The sequence below is a fragment of the Eulemur rufifrons genome, chromosome 6, assembly GCF_041146395.1.
Source record: "Eulemur rufifrons isolate Redbay chromosome 6, OSU_ERuf_1, whole genome shotgun sequence".
In the NCBI taxonomy this organism is placed as follows: Eukaryota; Metazoa; Chordata; class Mammalia; order Primates; family Lemuridae; genus Eulemur; species Eulemur rufifrons.
This window is the reverse complement of record NC_090988.1, coordinates 50,768,306-50,788,335: the sequence shown is the minus strand read 5'-3', so window position 1 is coordinate 50,788,335 and position 20,030 is coordinate 50,768,306. Positions and strand designations below refer to the sequence as shown.

The window sequence follows — 20,030 nt, the reverse complement described above, 5'->3', positions numbered from 1 at the left end:
TGTCTTCTCTTTTACGATTGCACCTCATCTGACTTATTTATTTAGAAAATAGTGATTGTATTATCCTTCATTTATACTCTTCATTTCATACTGTGTGGTCAGGCAGATTCCTGGATGCTAAGACCACAGAGAATGGAAAGCAAGGTCTCTGATCAGGATGGTATCACGGAGCTCTTGGATGTGAACGTCAGGACGTCAGGGAGCTGGATTGTAAAGAATGAGTGGGGAGTTAGCCAAATGGAGACGAGAGGAAGGCCGTCCTAGCTGAACTGTAGAAACAAAGGCATGGAGGCGACCAGAACATTCTGAGGTAGGGAAAAGTCTGCTGTAGCTGAACACAAGGGGCAAGGGCAGTTGCAACTGTGTTTTAAAAAGATCACTCGGGCGGCTCTTCGGAGTATTAGTCTCCAAGCTGAAGCAGGGGGAGGCTGTTGGTTCCCTGGAGAGTTGGGCACATTTGAGGCACAAGGCTGCACAGGTTTAATCAAGCAAGGGCTTGATAGAAGGCTTTATCCCACCCCTGCCCCAATTAAATCCAACCACACACACACACACACACACACACGCACACAAATAGAGGCTCAGACACATCCTGACAGAATATAGCCTCTGGGGTATCCAAAACCCCCAGTCCACTGCTACCGGCGTGTCCAGGCGGGTCTGAAAGCCCAAATGCCGCTTCCTTCCTGGATCACGTCCCTGTCCCGCCCAAGGGGGAAGGAGGGGCGGGGCCAGCCGGCGCCCTGCGGGTGGGTACTGCGCCCCGCCCGGCCTGGCGGCCAGAGGCGCCTGTAGGCGGGGCCTTCCCGCCGGGCACTGTCCGTAACGGCGCCAGGCCCCGCCCCTCGGGGGAAGGCGGGGCCGAGCGAGCGCGCGAGCAGGGCCGGAGCCGGCCTGGTAGCCCGCCGAGCCGGGAACAGCGAGTGGAGCACTTGGGCGGTGGTGGCGGTGGCTGTGCGATGGCTCCCGCCGCGGACCGGAAGGGCTACTGGGGCCCCACGACCTCCACGCTGGACTGGTGCGAGGAGAACTACGCTGTGACCTGGTACATCGCCGAGTTCTGTGAGTGCGGCCTGAGGCGGGGAGGGAGGGAGAGAGGGCGAGAGGGCGCGGGTCTGAGGAGACGCCGTGTGAGGAAGGCAAAGGGCGAACCTGGCCGCGAGGGGAGGCACCAGGCCTGACCCGGGGAGCTGGAGGGGGGGCGCCCTGGGCCGGGGCAAGCTGAGGGGAGCGGACCGGGGAATCCGGGGTGTCGAATGAAGAGCGCCAGGGTCTGGGCAGGATGAAGAGGGACCTCAGGGTTGGGGGGCGGAAAAGAACTGGGGAGCTCCCGCAGGACCCAAGGGAAAGCCTGAGGAGGAGGGTTGGGATGGGGAATTCTCCCTGAGGGCGAAGTCGGGGCCGGCTGGGGGCAGCCCGAGAGGAGGTTGGGAGAGTGGAGGACTCTGCTCGTTGGAATGAGGGACCAGGACACCTGCCGTGCTGTTGCTCCCACCACCTTGGCCTTGAGGGCACGGAAGAAGGGGAGAGTTCCTAGCTTCATCCTTCCCCGAATCTGTGAAATTCTAAGTCTTTCCCTTTTTTTCTCTGTTCTTATTAGACCTCCTCGCTCACTTCTAGGGAACAGTTTTTACCGCTTTGAGACCCCCCTGCCCTCCTACGGGATATCTTCGGGTACCAGAGATGATCTGCTCTCTGAGTACCGCTGTTCAACTAACATCTTGCGCGAGAGGTAGAAGGCGGAGCACCTAGTCTGAACCTTCCCGCTCAGGCCGGGCTCCAAGAGCACAAGGGACCAAGTCCCTGCTCCACTCTGTCCTGTACCACTACCTAGAAGGTAGGGTCATCTGAGGACACTGCGTCCACTGAATGCACCTTCTGAGGACTCAGGGAAGAGCCCTTCTCTAGCTGCTGCTCTGTCAGGCACTGCTGGCCAGGTGGGGGTTGTTCTGTGCGTCTGTCTGTACTCCCAGATGATTTTTCTTGCCAGGCTAGGAGTAATCTGCCCCTTCTTTTTCTGTTGTTCAGTTTGGTCAAGTTTTGAGAGCATAATATTGGATCCTTCTTTCAGGTACCTGCTCGTGGCAAGGTACATTCTTTGGCTATTACTGCCTTCTTTTAATTGGATCTACTTCTCAGGATATGAAGCAAAATTCTTCTTAGCTAACCTTTTCATTGTTGAGTCCTGCTCCCAGGCATGTGTGTTTGGCTTTGTAGGAAAGAGGCAAGCATTTCATGCCAGATGATCCTACTTTATTCTATTCCAGTAATTGGCTAAGTTAAAAAAAGAAAACAGAACACTTTTTGCAGTTTTCAGGACCTTAGTACCATTCCTTGAGACCATGATTTTGGCTGAGAGTCACTTTTTCTGAACTACTAGTTTAAATTAATAATTTTTACATAATGAGAAATATGGGGAAAGGGAACATTTGTAGTGTAATTACTTGGCAGCACAAATATTGGCAAAGGAACTAATTTACCAGTTTTTTGTTAGATCGCTTTGGTAAGCCCATGCCTGGTCCAGAGGACCAGGACCACGAGGGAATGGGCTTAAAACCATGCTCTCTGAACTGTAAATGTGTAACATGGAAAAGGGGAAACTCAAGAGTCTTCAAATATTGGATGAGCTATCATATAGAACAGTTGACTTTTTTTATTTTTTTAGAATCTGGAATTTGGGCCTTTGGGCAGAAACTAAGTGGGGAGATTTGCTTCAACATAAGGAAAAACTTTCTAACCAATGATAAAGTCATGGAACAGGTTGGTTTGGGGGATAGAGGACTTTCTTTTCTTTCTTTTTTTTCTCCAACAAAGCAAAGGCAAAGAAGGCTTTTTGTCACTGAAAGTGTTAAAGCAGTCATGGCTCAACAAACTCATGTGAATATTTTAGGAGGAAATAATTGTTTAGGAGAGAAAAGGGGCTGCCCTTTGTTGGCCTTTAGTTCCCTTGCAGCTTTGTATGTCTACGTAGGTAATGATGACTCTTAGTTTAGAACCAAGGTTTGGGATTAGAATCAAAAGAGAAAACTGGCAGTTAAGTCATGTGGACTATGAAAGAGCAAGATACTAGTGTTCTGGCAGATAGCTCTGAGAAATGGGAAATGATTTCAGTTTTCAATGTGCTCAGAAGAGGAAACTCTGAACAGACTGCAGGGAGGGTTTTCACATAGGAATCTAAGGAGTTTCAAGAAGAGGATGAGTGAATATTGGCAGCCCTATGCACATGTACCTTGGGAGAATGTGATCTGGAGGAAGTTGAGGTCAAGTCATCTTACCATACCATACCATGATCAGCATCTATGAAATCTTGGAGTAAGAGAATTTGATCTGTGAAAAATATGCTGATTAATAACAATATGTTTAAAATGTGTGTTCAAAACAAATGCAGTTTTATCATTGTATATTTACATTAATGACAATATTAATGATGGTAATATTAAGGATAATAATGGTAATAATAGCTATTATCTAAGTGCTCACATTTTGCTAAGCACTTCATATATCTTATCTTTCTCTCTTTTTTTTTTTTTTTTGAGACAAGGTCTCACTGTTGCCTAGGCTAGAGTACCATGGTGTCCAGCCTCACAGCAACCTCAAACTCCTGGGCTTAAGGGATCCTCCTGCCTCAGCCTCCAGAGTAACTGGGACTACAGAGGTGTGCCACCATGCCCGGCTAATTTTTTCTCTTTTTTAGTAGAGGCAGGGGTCTGACTCTTGCTCAGGCTGGTCTTGAACTCCTGAACTCAAGCGATCCTCCTGCCTCGGCCTCCCAGAGTGCTAGGATTACAGGCATGAGCCACTGCCCTGGCAATCTTATCTCTTTTGATCTTTACAGTAATTCCAAAAAGAAGGCATTATTGTCCCCATTTCAAAGATTAGGAAATTGAAGCTTTATGAAGTAACTTACCTAAGGTTGCAATAAGTAGTGTAGAGATAGTTTTCAAGTTGAGGTCTCACTCTAAAGGTACTATACTTATAATGTATTACCTCCCCATCATTACTTCTACCGCACATTCATTGTTTTGCCCCTGCATTCAAGGGATAAAGACAGACATGAAATACTATATTATCACAAAGGACAAATTGAATAACTATTCAATTTATTCTGCTATCTTTCAACTGTCTTTCAGCATTAGGGTATGTGTCTTTTGGGTAATAATGATAAGTTTGTGGAACTGCATGTTCAGACATGGCAGTGGTTCTCAGTCACTTTCAGCAGCTGAAAAACTGCCTTTTTAGCATCTCCCAAGATCAGTTCAAATTCCTTTTTGTTTGAGGAGATTGTAAGGACCAGGGGGAAAAGTAGGGGGTCTCTCTTTAGTTATGAAATAATAAGCTCCTTCTTGCCGGAAGTTGTAGGTAGAGGCAGTCCTTGTTTTGCATGATAGTATGGGACCAATACAAATGACCTTGCAAGTTAATACCAGGTAAAGTGATCTTTTATTTTTAATAAAAAATTATTTATTTTTGTTTTTCTTTCTTTTCTTTTTTTTAAAATTTCAGAATATTATGGGGATACAAACATTTTGGTTACATATAATGCCTTTGCCTCGTCCAAACAAGAGCTACAAGTGTGCCCACCCCCCATACAGTGTGCTCTGCACCCATTAGTTGTGAGTTTACCCATCCCCACCCCCCCCACCCGCCCTGCACTTGATGAATATTACTTCCATGTGAGCACTTAAGTGTTGCTCATTTAGTACCAATTTGATGGCAAGTAAATGTGCTTGTTTTTCCATTCTTGTGATACTTTACTTTGAAGGATGGGCTCAAGCTCCACTCAGGATAATATAAGAAGTGCTAGTTCACCATTATTTTTTATAGTTGAGTAGTATTCCATGGTATACATATACCACATTTTATTGATCCACTCATGTATTGATGGGCACTTGGGTTGTTTCCACATCTTTGCCATTGTGAATTGTGCTGCCATAAACATTTGAGTGCAGATGTCTTTATTGTAAAATGTATTTTTTTTTCCTTTGAGTAGATGCCTTGTAGTGGGATTGCTGGATCAAATGGTATTTCTATTTTTAGTTCTTAGAGATACCTCCAAATTACTTTCCAGAGAGGTTGTACTAATTTGCAGTCCCACCAGCAGTGTAAGAATGTTCCTATCTCTCTGCATCCATGCCAGCATTTGTTGTTTTGGGACTTTTTGATAAAAGCCATTCTCACTGGAGTTAGGTGATATCTCATTGTGGTTTGGATTTGCATTTCCCTGATGATTAGAGATGTTGAGCACTTTTTTATGTTTGCTGGCCATTATTCTGTCTTCTTTTTTTTTTTTTTTTTTTTTTTTTGAGACAGAGTCTCACTCTGTTGCCCAGGCTAGAGTGAGTGCCGTGGCGTCAGCCTAGCTCACAGCAACCTCAAACTCCTGAACTCAAGCGATCCTCCTGTCTCAGCCTCCCGAGTAGCTGGGATTACAGGCATGCGCCACCATGCCCGGCTAATTTTTTCTATATATATATTTTTAGCTGTCCATATAATTTCTTTCTATTTTTAGTAGAGATGGGGTCTCGCTCTTGCTCAGGCTGGTCTCGAACTCCTGAGCTCAAACGATCCGCCCACCTCGGCCTCCCAGAGTGCTAGGATTACAGGCGTGAGCCACCGCGCCCGGCCTATTCTGTCTTCTTTTGAAAAGTTTCTGTTCATGTTCTTTGCCCACTTTTTAACGGGGTTGTTTGATTTTTTCTTGTTAATTTTCTTAAGTTCTATATAGATTCTTGTTATCAGCCCTTTATCGAATGTGTAGCATGCAAATATTTTCTCCCATTGTGTAGGTTGTCTGTTCACTCTAATGATGGTTTCCTTGGCTGTGCAGAAGCTTTTTAATTTGATCAGGCCCCATTTATTTATTTTTGTTGCTGCTGTGATTGCTTTGGAGGTCTTCTTCATAAATTCTTTGCCTAGGCCGATGGCTGTAAGAGTTTTCCCAGCATTTTCTTTGAGAATTCTTAAGGTTTCACGCCTTAGGTGAAATGACCTTGCAAGTTAAAACCAGGTAAAGTGATCTTAATGGGAAAAGTTATATAATAATCATTGGGAAAACACTGCTCTGTGACCTTTAAAAAATTTTTTTCAGGGTAATTTAGGTTATTTTATTCATTTAATATCATTTACTATATGCCAGGCAGTTCTCTAAGCGTTTTATAAATATTAAGTGAGGATTAAATGGGAATAATGTATGTAACGTGTTTAGCACAGTGTGAAGAACATAGTAATTGTTATGTAAACTCTGTTACTGTTGGTTGTGAATATATAGGGAAATAAAAAGTAAAGCATATTTATTTATTTAATTTATTTTTTTTATTTCAGGAAATTATGAGGGTACAAACATTTTGGTTACATGTTATGACTTTGCCACATCCCAAAAAGTAAAGCATATTTATTTAGTACACAATAATTTAAAACATTGAGGATTAAAGTGTTTCATTTCTTAGTAAAATAACTTATCAAGAGTAGTTTGAACAGTGCTTGTCTTCCCATCATGTAACTTATATGAATATTTTTTCTGTACCTTTGAGAATCCTTTCTAAATTTGAATCAGCTTCTAAAGTTTATCCTTTGCACTTTCAATATTGTGAAATGTCTCCGAGAGTTCCTTTAATGTGGAGTTTTTTTGCTAGCGTCATTTCTTCTGGGACATCTTCATCCTTTTCTCCACAACCACTTTGTTCATTTATGTCGATAAATTTTCCCTCACTAAATTTCTCAGGCTGCATATCTAGAGTCTCTTAAATGGTAGCAGTATCAACATTCCTGTGGTCAGCTTTCTTATATAACTCCGTTTATGTTTGATTGGAATTTCACTTCCAACATTATCACTTTTTGTTTCTCTGCATCCTTTCCATCATTATTGGCCAGTTCCCTCCTGTTATTCATTTTTGTAAAATGGCACATAAATTTTTAACCAGAGACAGGGAGGCAACTCAACTACATGCTTTGCTTTTTGTACATGAACTGAGTAACAGATGTGCATTGACTGATCACCAACAGATTTTGAAAGAAGTGACTTGGTTGGCCACTGATTGTGATATGCTTTTATTATTTAAACAGTGATCTGTGAACTTAAGATCTAGTAGTGAAGTTTGTACTATGTTCAGCTACTCACAGTTAATATGCAATGGTAACTGAAATTTGAATGGTGTTGTTGGGGGATTGGTGTTATTTAACTAAACTGCGATGTCTGAAATTTGAGCATATTGTGAAGTGAAGACTGCCTATATATTTCTAATCCTTGGAACATTCCTATTAAGGAATGTTAGGTGTTGTTACCCCATTTTTAAGAGGAGGAAGCTGAGTCTTAGGTTAAGTAAGCAGCTCAGCACCATACAGCTATTATGTGACAGAAATGATATTCAAATTTAGGTCTGACGACTCTTTCTACCAAGGCATACTGTCTACAGGAAGTGGAGTTTCAGGTGCTGTTGGTTTAATGGAAGAAATAATTTACCAAAAGGGAGGTAGAAGGGAATTCTAAGCTTTAATTATGGCCTCAGGGAGGAATTACCCAGTTAAAAATTATTCAGAATGTTTCACTTATTCAGCAAATATTTATTGAGTACCTAGTTTGACGTTGACTCAGACTGTACAACTATGTATGAAGCCAGCCTCTGTTCAAAGTAGCCAAGAAGCCAGAAGGGGTACAAACAGGTACAAACAGGCATATTCCTACTTTCAAGTGAAATGCTTTCCTAAAAATGTATTTGATAGAATAATGTCCAAGAATTGATATGAGGGAAGGTTTTTATTTATCAAAAGGTAAGAAATATTTGAAAATTCCTAATTATGGTTTTCATAGAGGCTACCTCAGTCTGAGGAGGTAACCTGATTGGTAAGACTCTCATAGATGGGGATAATGAACGGTAACTTCTGGTATGACCGTCTAGCTGTTTCCCATTTGTCCTTGGGCTAGGATGATTCAAGCCTTCTCATGGATTTGCTGCCCCTCTGCTCATCCTACTCATAGGAACTGGGCAGAAGGAAAGAGGGCAACCCTCAGCCTTTATAGCTTTATTACACGATTCACTTAGGTTGGGGAAAAGGGTCTTTCTTTCCTTGCCACGGCAGCACAAGTCAAGAGAGGCTTTAACCAGCTGCCTCTGCCATACACGTACGCCATAAAAGGCATGTGGCTGCTTGTAGCCCCTTGGTGCCTTTCTTTTCCTTTCCTTTTCCCAGGGTCCTTTCTTTCATCCTCCCTGAATAGTAGCCTCAAGTGAGCACACGCCAGGCTTCTTTTGGTCCTGGGACTCTATGGGCTGGCAGAGGTGACATAGTTGTCACCTTAAGGAAGATAGTTCCTTCCCTGAGGGTTATTGACAGGCAGGCAGCACTGCCTCCAGCTATAGCTCAAAAGCATTGTAAATCAACTAAAGAATGAAGGCCAAATGAAAGGCCAAATTCAGTGTACAAAAGGGTTTAATGTATCTATGATGTTATGATATATATGTTTTTGTCCATGGTTACTGGCTCACAACTCCTATAGCCCTTGTTACAGTCTTTTGTTATAATGTTGGGGCACTTTAGGCCTCAGAAGCAGGCGTCAGGAAACAGAATCTCTCTCTCTGACCTTTTCCTGCCCTCCTTTTACCTGCCCAAGGCAGGACTCTAATCTGGTTGTGGATACTAAGACCTTTCGTTTTAGAAAGGGTCCTGCCTAGTACCCTGGAGGAAGAAATGCTGCACAGGGACACCAGAAGAATCTGAACAGACAGGCCTTGCTGGATTTTCCCAATCAGTCTATTAGTATTAGGTTATACCCTTTTTGTCCGATCACATTTCAACCATGGTTGTCCATGCTTCAATCATGCTAATCCAATGAAGTCTCCATAAAAGGCTCAAGAGGACGGGGTTCTGAGAGCTTCCAAGTAGCTGAACAGGAAGGTGAACAAGAACTCATCCGTGTGTCAGAAGGATGGTGCACCCCAACTCCATGGGGAAAGAAGCGCCTGCACCCCAGACCCTTCTAGACCTTGCCCTGTCTATTTCTCCCTCTGGCTGTTTATTTGTATCCTTTAAAATACAGAACATTCCCAGTGCAAAGAAATGATTAATGTTTGAGATGATGGATATGCTAATTACCCCATCTGATCACTATACATTATATGTATTGAAACATTACTGTGTACCTCATGAATATGTACAATTATTTGTACACATTTGTACAAATAATTTGTATTATTTTTAAACAAAATTTTAAAAAATCCTTTGTAATAAACTGGTAAATTTAAGTGTTTCCCTGAGTTCTGTGAGCCGCTCTAGCAAATTAATTGAAATTAATTAAAAGAAGGGGTTTCAGAAACCCTAGCTTGGAGCCCATTGATCAGGTGTTCCAGAGGTCCAGACTTGTGAGTGGTGTCAGAAAGAGGGGGCCAGTCTTGGGGATTGAGCCTGTGGGATCTGATCCTATCTCCAGTAGAGAGTGTCAGAATTGAATTGGAGGACATTTATCTGGTGTCTACTGCAGAATTGATTGCTTGCTTGGTGGGTGGGGAGAAATCCTCACACATTTGGGCACAGAAGTCTTCTGTGATGATTGTTGTGTCATAAGAGTAGAGGAAAAACGCAATTTGAGTTGTTTTCTTCGCAAACAGTATCCAGAGACTCAGTAAATTGTTTTAGGTACTGTGATGGACGTATGTATGTGATAACATTGGAATGCAAGGAAAGGGTGCTTATTAAAAACTTAAAATGTAGATAGGTTTGTAAAGGCTTTCTAGCATTAGTGCCACAAGAACTGCCAGTTATTTATTTTTAATCATGGAAAAATACACATAACATAAAATTTATCATCTTAACCATTTTTAAGTGTACGTATAGTTTGATAGTGTTAAGTACATTCACATTATTGTGCAATCTCCAGAACTCTTTTTATCTTGTAAAACTGAAACTCTATGTACATTAAATAGCACTCTATTCTCTCCTTCTCCCAGCTCCTGGCAGCTACCCTTCTGCTTTCTGTCTCTATGAATTTGACTACTCTCAGTATCTCATATAAGTGGAATCATACAGTATTTGTCTTTTTGTGACTATCTTATCTCACTTAACATAATGTCCTCAAGGTTCATGCATGGTAGCATCTGTGGTAGCATGTATCAGAATTTCTTTCCTTTTTAAGGCTGTATAAAATTTCATTGTATGTATATACCACATTTTCTTTATCCATTCTTCTGTTGCTTGGGTTGCTTCCACTTCTTGGCTATTGTGAATAGTGCTGCTGTGAACATGGGCATACAAATATCTCTTCAAGCCTCCAAAATGGAATTGCTGAATCATGTGGTAACATAGTAGCTGTTTTAACCTTTTCATCATAAAGAAGCCTTTTATTATTTTCTTTCATGGGCTCCATGAATTTATTATTACTCTTTCATAAATCATAATTTATTATTAACATAAATTATAATTGTTAATGTACTTTCTCCCCTTTTTAATTAATCAAAGGCACATGTAACTGTCCTGTCAGATGAGATCTAGACACTATTACCACACTGTAATGATCCATATGAGATACAGTCACTAATTACCTTAATGTATTGATACAAAAAGGAAAACAGCAAAATATTTTAATTGTAGTCATCTTATGGATAAATGTGATTTTTGAAATATTGAAAATAGCCAATAAGGCCAGGCGCGGTGGCTCACGCCTGTAATCCTAGCACTCTGGGAGGCCGAGGTGGGCGGATCGTTTGAGCTCAGGAGTTCGAGACCAGCCTGAGCAAGAGCGAGACCCCATCTCTACTAAAAATAGAAAGAAATTATATGGACAACTAAAAATATATATAGAAAAAATTAGCCGGGCATGGTGGTACATGCCTGTAGTCCCAGCTACTCGGGAGGCTGAGGCAGAAGGATCGCTTGAGCTCAGGAGTTTGAGGTTGCTGTGAGCTAGGCTGACGCCACGGCACTCACTCTAGCCTGGGCAACAGAGTGAGACTCTGTCTCAAAAAAAAAAAAAAAGAAAATAGCCAATAGAAATATTAGGTCATTAAATATGAAATGTCCAATTTTGAATCAAAAGTTTTGTTTATTATATCTCAAACAAGAAGCAGTACAATTAGAGTATGCATCTAAACTATTGACACAGTTTTGCCACCTTAATGGTAGCTTGTTTATGCCAGCAAGCAAAGAAGCCTGGAGAGCGAGTGGTGATGAAATCACATAAGGTGTTTTCCACAGCTTGTTGAGAATTGAATATTTTTCTTTGCAAGAAGTGGTCCAAAGCCTGGAGGAAGTGGTAGTCAGTTGGTGCAAGGTCTGGTGAATGTGCTGAGTGACAGAGTTTCTGAGTCCAGTCTCTGTAGTTTGAGCAGTGTTTGTGCAACATGTGGTTGAGTGTTGTCTTGCAAGAGGATTGGCCTATCTTTATTGACCAATCTGGGCTGCTTAATTTCAAGCATCCTCATCATTTCATCCAACTGGTTGCAGTAGATATATGCTGTAACTGACTAAGTTTTGTGAAGCTGTAGTGGATGATACCAGCGCTGGACCACCAAACAAACACCATTAGCTTTTTTTGATGAGTACTCAGTTTTGGACTGTTTTGGCACTTCATCTTTATCCAACCATTGTACCAAATGCTTGCGATTGTCAAAAAGAATTCATTTTTCATCATAGGTAACAATACAGTGTGGAAATGCTTTGCCTTTATGCCATGACAGCAAAGAAAGGCAAGCTTCAAGATGATTTCTCTGTTGATGTTTGTTTAATTCATGTGGTACCCATCTATGTAGCTTCTTTACCTTGCCGATTTGTTTCAAATGGTCCAAAATTGTTGGAATAGTAACATCAAACCTTGCTGCTAATTCATGCGTAGGTTGAGATGGATTCACTTCCACTACAGCTTTCAACTCATCATTATCTACCTTGGTCTCAGGTCACGCACATGGCTCATTTTCAAGATTAAAAGCACCAGAATGGAACTTTTCAAACCATGGACATACTGTGTGTTTATTAGCCACATCCTTCCCAAACACTTCTTTGATATTTTGAGCTGTGTGCGCAGCATTGGTTCCATGATGGAATTCATGTTTGAAAATAACACAAATTTTTGACTTATCCATGGTTTCACAAAAATTGCTCTAAAAGAAAATTTGAAAGACAATCACAAGCCAAACTGTGCATTTGAAAGAATGAGGGTGTACCTTCACAATAAAAATAAGAAGTGTCAAAGTGAAATGTCAGAGATATCAATTGTCAAACTAAGTACTTAAGGAAATTGGACATTTCATACTTAACCTAATAATAATAGCTAACATTTATGGGGCTTAATATCCAAAGTTCTATGTGTGTATTATCTAATAAGAACCCTTATTATAATCCCTATAACAACTCTTTTTAAATTTGGCTCTGTTAGTAGTCTTGTTTTATAGATCTGGAAATTCAGGGCAGAGAGGAATTAAATAGTTTGTTAAAAGTTTCCCACTTTGCGGCCAGGCGCGGTGGCTCACGCCTGTAATCCTAGCACTCTGGGAGGCCGAGGTGGGCGGATCGTTTGAGCTCAGGAGTTCGAGACCAGCCTGAGCAAGAGCGAGACCCCATCTCTACTAAAAATAGAAAGAAATTATATGGACAGCTAAAAATATATATAGAAAAAAAATTAGCCGGGCATGGTGGTGCATGCCTGTAGTCCCAGCTACTCGGGAGGCTGAGACAGGAGGATCGCTTGAGCTCAGGAGTTTGAGGTTGCTGTGAGCTAGGCTGACGCCACGGCACTCACTCTAGCCTGGGCAACAGAGTGAGACTCTGTCTCAAAAAAAAAAAAAAAAAAAAAAAGTTTCCCACTTTGCAAGTGGCAAGTCAAGGATTTAAACTCATGCAATCTGATGTCAGAGTGCATTCTCTTCTCTCTTTATTTATTTTCTACTTTTATAATTAGCTTTTTAAGGTATAATTAACTTGTAATAAAATGCATCTGTTTTAAGTATATAGTTTGAAAAGTTTTGACAGGTGTATACACCTGTGTAACCACCATTCAAATCAAGATGTAGATTATTTCTATCCTAAAAAAAGTTACCTAGCAGAGCACTCAGTTGTTGTTGTTGTTGTTTTTTGAGACAGAGTCTCGCTCTGTTGCTGGGGCTAGACTGCCGTGGTATCAGCCTAGCTCACAGCAACCTCAAACTCCTGGACTCAAGTAATCCTACTGCCTCAGCCTCCTGAGTAGCCGGGGCTACAGCCACACACCATCACGCCCAGCTGATTTTTTCCTACTCTTAATAGAGACAAGGTCTCACTCTTGCTCAGGGTGGTCTCGAACTCCTGACCTCAAGCAATCCTCCCACCTCAGCCTCCCAGAGTGCTAGGACAGAGCACTCATTTGTAAACCATATGTTAAACTGCTTGATCTCTGAGATAGGTACTATTATATTCTTAATTTTACAGTTGAAGACATTGAAGTTTAGGAAGGTTAAGTAACTTGCCCAAGATCACTTAGGCAAGGGCCCAGGTGACCCAAGGGCCATTCAATTGCAAAGCTATGCACTTAACTATGGTACTATCCTGCTTCCCTCCATTACCACTTTTTCAGACCCCAGTGAGTCCAGGGACCTCAGGGTGGGAACTGGTGGTCTAACCTTCTCATTTCATAAATAAGGAAAAAGACCTTGAGAAATGAAGTGGTCTGCCCAAGATAACATTGCAAATTAGTGGTGAAGCCTAGACTGAAACCCACATTCAATACTTTTTCAGTCTGGGAAATGATGGAGCTGAGGAGGAGGATGATGTCACAGTTGTTGATGACTTACCAGATCACAGGACTTCCTCAGGACAAAAAGAGCTTCTAATGACCTATTTTATTATGGTTAAGATACCTAACATCTACAGAGTACTTGACAGCAGTGCTCCTCAGACTTTAATGTACATGTGAATTTCCTGGGGATCTTGTTAAAATACATATTTCTGGTTCAGTAGATCTGGAATGTGGCCTGAGAGTCTGCATTTCTTTTAAAAGCTTTCGGGTGATTCCAGTGCTCGTCTGGATACTAGGAGAAGCAAAGCTTTAAGTTCACCATACACTTTTACATCTTTTCTCTTGTGAGGTATAGGTGGTATCCTTGTATGTAAGGAAACCAAGTTCAAAAGGATAAGCAATTTATTTAGGATCACGGAGCTGGTAATGGACCCTAGGTTTCTAACTTTGAAAACCAAGTTAGGTGTTGATTTCCTTGCACAGTAACAGTAGACTGAAAACACTGTACTTGAAAGAAAGCTTAAAAATGATCTTTCTGGGTAATGAGCTAAATTGAACTTTTTCATTTCAGAAACAATTTTCATTCTTATTTGCTCCTAATACCTTTCTCAAGCTTAAACCAAGCCATCTTTTAGACTCAAGTCTGTAGTTAGCAATTAGAGCTTAGTAAGTACTTGAAGGCTGAGTCTATTTGGAAGTCTTATCTTTACTTAGCATTTACCCAGGTCTTCCAAGATATTAACCAGGAAGAATTGTCACTTTGTAGCACATGTAGGAAGAAATAATTGATTTTTTTAAATAGAATAGTAATTGGTATGTCGGTAAATAAGAACAGTATAATTCCTCAAATGGTAATTTGAGGAACTTCACTGAGTTGGAATACATAGAATAGTAAACATTTAAATGGAAGTATTGTCCAGTGCATTATTATTTCAGGTTAAAATTTTCAGTTGTTTCTTCAATTTTTGGGTTCTACTCTTGTTTCTTTGCCAGCTGTTTCCAGGCAGTGGAAAAAAAACTCACCTGGAGAGTTTTAGGTAATGCAGATGACCATTTCAAAACAAGTAAAGGCATGAAGAAACATTTTAGGACCCAGCAAAAGGATAGAGCCCAAAAGAGACAACCCAAGCAGTTTATAGTGCCATGAAAGTCTTAGGTGTTTTACTATGGGGAAAGTACCTGGTATAATGGAAAGGCTACTGGACTTGGAATCAGAATCAAGATTCCTATCTGGACTTTGCTCCATGGAGCCTTGTGATTTTGGGCAAATCATTCTTTGTATCAGTTTCTATAAAATAAGCATAATGATATTTGATAGGGTCATGAGATTTAATTGTCATGATACATATGAAAGCTCACAATGAAGTGCCTGGCAAATATTCGGTGCTCAATAAATATTAGTTGAATTGGAATCTAGTCAAAATAAGTTAAAAGAACCAAACAAACCCATGCTTATTATATAATAGTTATGGCCCCCTCACCTGTGATGATTAGCTTTATGTGTGAACTTGGCTAGGCTATAGTATCCGGTTATTTGATCAAACACTAATCTTGGTGTTGCTATGAAGGTATTTTGTAGATGTGGTTACCATCTGCAATTAATTTTAAGTAAAGGAGATTACCCTCAATAATGTGGGTGGGCCTCATCCAATCAGTTGAAAGGCCTGAAGAGTAAAAACTGAGGTTTCTGGGAGAAAAAATTTCTGCCTTAAGGCTGCAGCATCAACTCCTGCTTGAGTTTCTAGGGGGTAGGATAGGGGAGGGGGATTAGTGGCGGTAAGGGCAGTTAAACCTTTATTTGGGGAGGTCTTCTACTTGACTCCTTGCCTTAGAGGACCTTGCCTTCCTCTTTTCCTCCATCCCTTTCTTCCTTCTTTCTGTGTTTTCTTTTACTTTTTTTCCTTTTCTTTCTTTCTTTTTTTTTTTTTTATAGGAACCCGTAGACACAGAGTCTTTCATTTGCTTTTAAATCCAGGATTTTTAGATATTTTCTGTGGGAATGTCAGTTGGACTATCTAATGTGCCCACACAACTTTAACCTGATTGCTCTTGCATATGTTGTCCCCTTGTCATTTGTAGCTGCATTCTGTCAGTCAGTGGATACTTCTTTAAAGTCTTGCCTAATTACTTCCTACAGAATTAGGTGCTTCTTCTGCTTCCCTCTTAGGACATTCTATTGACTAAAGGATAAAGGCCAAATTCTAACATTGCATGAACAGTCCTTCAATTTTTTTTTTTTTTTTGAGACAGAGTCTCACTCTGTTGCCCAGGCGAGAGTGCCGTGGCGTCAGCCTAGCTCACAGTAACCTCAAACTCCCAGGCTCAAGCAATCCTACTGCCTCTGCCTCCCAAGTAGCTCGGACTACAGGCATGTACCACCATGCTCGGCTAACTTTTCCTATATATATTTTTAGTTGTCCATATAATTTCTTTCATTTTTAGTAGAGACGGGATCTCGTTCTTGCTCAGGGTGGTCTCGAACTCCTGACCTCGAGCAATCCTCCTGCCTCGGCCTCCCAGAGCGCTAGGATTATAGGCGTGAGCCACCGTGCCTGGCCTTCAATTTTTTTTTTTTTAAATGAAAATTTTCACACATACAACAAAGTTGAAAATTCTGCAGTGAATACCCATTCATCTACTACCTAGATTCTACCATTAACATTTTCCTATAGGTTTTTTTTTTTTTTTGGAGGCAGGGTCTTGCTCTGTCGCCTGGGCTAGAGTACAGTGGTGTCACCGTAGCTCACTGCAACCTCAAACTCCTGGGCTCACATTGATCATCCTGCCTCAGCCTCCCAAGTAGCTGGGACTACAGGCACACACCACCCATGCCTGGCTAATTTTTCTGTTTTTAGTAGAGATGGGGTCTTGCTCTTATTCAGGTTGGTCTTGAACTCCTGGCCTCAATTGATCCTTTTGCCTCAGCCTCCCAGAGTGGTAGGATTACAGGCATGATCCACCAGCCCTGGCCTATACTTTTTTTTTTTTTTTTTTTATCATATAGCTAGCTCTCCCTTTATCCATTTCTTTCACCGTCCATCAACTTATTTTATTTTTAACACATTTCAAAGTATTAATAAATTGCAAACATCTGTATGCTTTTCTTTAAATACTTCAGCATTCAAAATCATTAACTAAAGTTCAATATTTGTTTTTTGTTATAAAATTTACGTTCATGAGGCCAAGTGCAGTGGCTCACGCCTGTAATCCTAGCACTTTGGGAGGCCGAGGTGGGCGGATCGTTTGAGCTCAGGAGTTCGAGACCAGCTTGAGCAAGAGCGAGACCCCATCTCTACTAAAAATAGAAAGAAATTATATGGACAGCTAAAAAAATATATATAGAAAAAAAAATTAGCCAGGCATGGTGGTGCATGCCTGTAGTCCCAACTACTTGGGAGGCTGAGACAGGAGGATCCCTTGAGCTCAGGAGTTTGAGGTTGCTGTGAGCTAGGCTGACGCCACGGCACTCACTCTAGCCTGGGCAACAAAGTGAGACTCTGTCTCAAAAAAAAAAAAGAAAAAAAAAATTTATGTTCAATGTAATGCACAAATCTTAAGTTATTTTTGCTGAATTTTGAGAATTGCATACACCTGTGTAACTGAATCTCTATCAGGATGTGGAACTTTTCCATCAACCAAGAAAGTTCCCTCATGCCCCTTCCTTGTTAATCTATACCTCCACTTTCCCCCTTTTCTCCAGCAAAACCACTGTTCTGATTTTTTTTTCCCTACAATAGATTAGATTTGCTTGTTCTAGAACTGCATATAAATGGAGTCGTCTAGTACTTACTATTTGGTATAAGACTTCCTGAGCTCAGCATGTTTCTGAGATTCATACATGTTACTATGTGGTAATTCCATTGTATGGATTTCCCACAGTTTGTTAACCCATTTTCCTGTTGATGGACACCTGGCTGTTTTCAGATTTTGGCAATTATAAATAAAGCTATTATGAATATTCTTAGACAAATCTTTTTGTGGACATGTATTTTCATTTCTTATAGGTAAATGCCTAGAATTGGAATAATTGGGTCTAGTTTTAATAGAAACTGCCAGAGCTTTTTTCAAAGTGGTTGTACCATTTTACACTCACACCATTTGATTCACATCCTTACCAACAGTTAGTATCAATCTTTAATTTTCGCCATTCTGGTGGATATGTAGTTTGTACCTTATTTGGTATCCAGTTTATTCTTAACTGTTTAGTCTTTCTTGCTCCTTTTCCTTGCACTACTTATACTGAACTCTTGCCAAAACAAACTATTTACATATACATTTATACCCCCTGTGTACCTTTCATTGTTCATATTGTTCTCATGAAAGATAATAATCTGTTTTAAAATCATGAAGTTTGGGGAGGCCGAGCGGGCGGATCGTTTGAGCTCAGGAGTTTGAGACCAGCCTGAGCAAGAGCGAGACCCCGTCTCTACTAAAAAAAAATAGAAAGAAATTAGCTAGACAACTAAAGCTATATAGAAAAAATTAGCCGGGCATGGTGGCGCGTGCCTGTAGTCTCAGCTACTCGGGAGGCTGAGGCAGTAGGATTGCTTGAGCCCAGGAGTTTGAGGTTGCTGTGAGCTAGGCTGATGCCACGCCACTCTAGCCCAGGCAACAAAGGGAGACTGTCTCAAAAAAAAAAAAAAAAAAAAATCATGAAGTTTGAAGTGGTTATTCAGTAATAGATAACTAAAAAAAAAAAACAAAACAGTGTCTGAAGTTGAGTTTTGAGCAATTTTGATTTCCTGTTACGAAAACTCAGAGTATGTCAGATTACACCATACCTTTTATTTTTAGAAGATGAGACTTTAAAAATAAGAATAAAGTTTTGTACTTTTATAGGCCCCTTCATCTGAAGATTTCAAAGAATTTTATAAGCATCACTTTATCCCTGTAATTTACTTAGAGTTATTTTACCCAATGAAAGTAAATAAGTACCTCAAGATTGAAATAATTCAGTTGTGGAGCTGGAAAAAAAAATCTTTGACTCATCATAGGTGTGGACTTTTGCTCTTACATTACATACATTTTTTTAACTTTTCAGAGTAAGCTGTTTTTAACAAGTGAAAAGATTGGATGAAGCCAGAAAACAAAGCAGAACTCCAAAATTATGCATGTTAAAATCTTGATTCTGTTATAAAAACTGTTTTTATGACTTCCACTCAATTAGTCATTCATACAAAATGATAAGGAAAGATGCCAGATGAGATAATATTCCTAAAAATGAAACATTATGGTTTCTAGGCTATTTGACCTGCTGGGTAGCAATCTTTCTTTCTTTCTTTCTTTTTTTTTTTTTTTTTATCAGACATGAGTGCAATCTGGCTTTGTCTTTGGAAATCTGATTGACCACTGGAGTTGATTCAGTTAGTCTTGCCAACCAAATGGATGTTCTCTGTTCTATTCACTACTCCACAAATGGCCAACCTAAAGTTTGGAAATGAAGAGAATTATGACCTTAATAAAGGAGGACAATCCTTTGGTTAAGAACAGTCATCATTAAACATTTAGCTTCCTCTGTGTCCTTCCCTGATTGCATCTTCTTCCTTTTCCTCTGGAGATAACCAGTAGACTTAATTTAGTGTTTATCATTTCCTAGCTTTTACCACTTGTGCATTCCTAAAAATGTACTGTTTAGGTTTGCTTGTTTTATATTTTATATAAGTGGAATTCTTCTGCAGCTTGCTTTTCTTTACTCAAATTGTGTTTGTTAGTATCATCTATGTTCCTGAAAATTATCTATGTTGATGGGTCTGGATATAATTCATTTATTTTTACGATTGTTTAGAATTCTACTGTATAAATATATTGAGTATCCATTCTTCAATCATTGGACATTTTGTTGTTTCCAGATTTTTACTATTACAAATAAGGCCACTGTGAACATTCTTGTACATCTTCTGGTATACAGAAATTTAATAGTTTCTGTATATATTTAGGAGCATGATTGTTAGAATGTAGGGCATGCCCATATTCAACTTTAACTATATCAGAAGTTCTCAGACTTTTTGGTCTCATAACCCCTTTACACATTTAAAATTACTGAGGACACCAAAGAGCTCTATTAGTTAAATCTGTTGGTATTTACCGTGATTAGAAGTTAAAATTGAAAAATTTTTAAATCTTTATTGGTCCATTTAAGACTCATGTTTGTGAGAAATGGCATTTATCCATGTTGTATCAGTAATATGTTTCTTTTTATTGCTGAGTAGTATCCCATTGTATGAATATACAATAGTTTGTTTACTCATTTTCCTGTTGATTGATACCAGGCTGTTTCCAGTTTTTGGCTGTTATGAGTAAAGTTGCTATGAACATTCTCATTCAAATCTTTTTG

The 20,030-nt window shown here is 40.2% G+C and overlaps 1 protein-coding gene across 2 annotated transcripts in view; it reads left to right on the top strand.

The window, feature by feature from the left end:
• The first annotated feature begins 953 nt into the window (after positions 1–953).
• Positions 954–20,030, top strand: part of ACER3 (alkaline ceramidase 3) — a 129,727-nt gene continuing 110,650 nt past the window's right edge. For both annotated transcript variants that reach the window (XM_069469223.1, XM_069469222.1), the window contains exon 1: positions 954–1,062. In XM_069469223.1, coding sequence (XP_069325324.1) covers positions 960–1,062 — 103 coding nt within the window. In that variant the 5' untranslated portion in view covers positions 954–959. The remainder of the gene's footprint in view (positions 1,063–20,030) is intronic.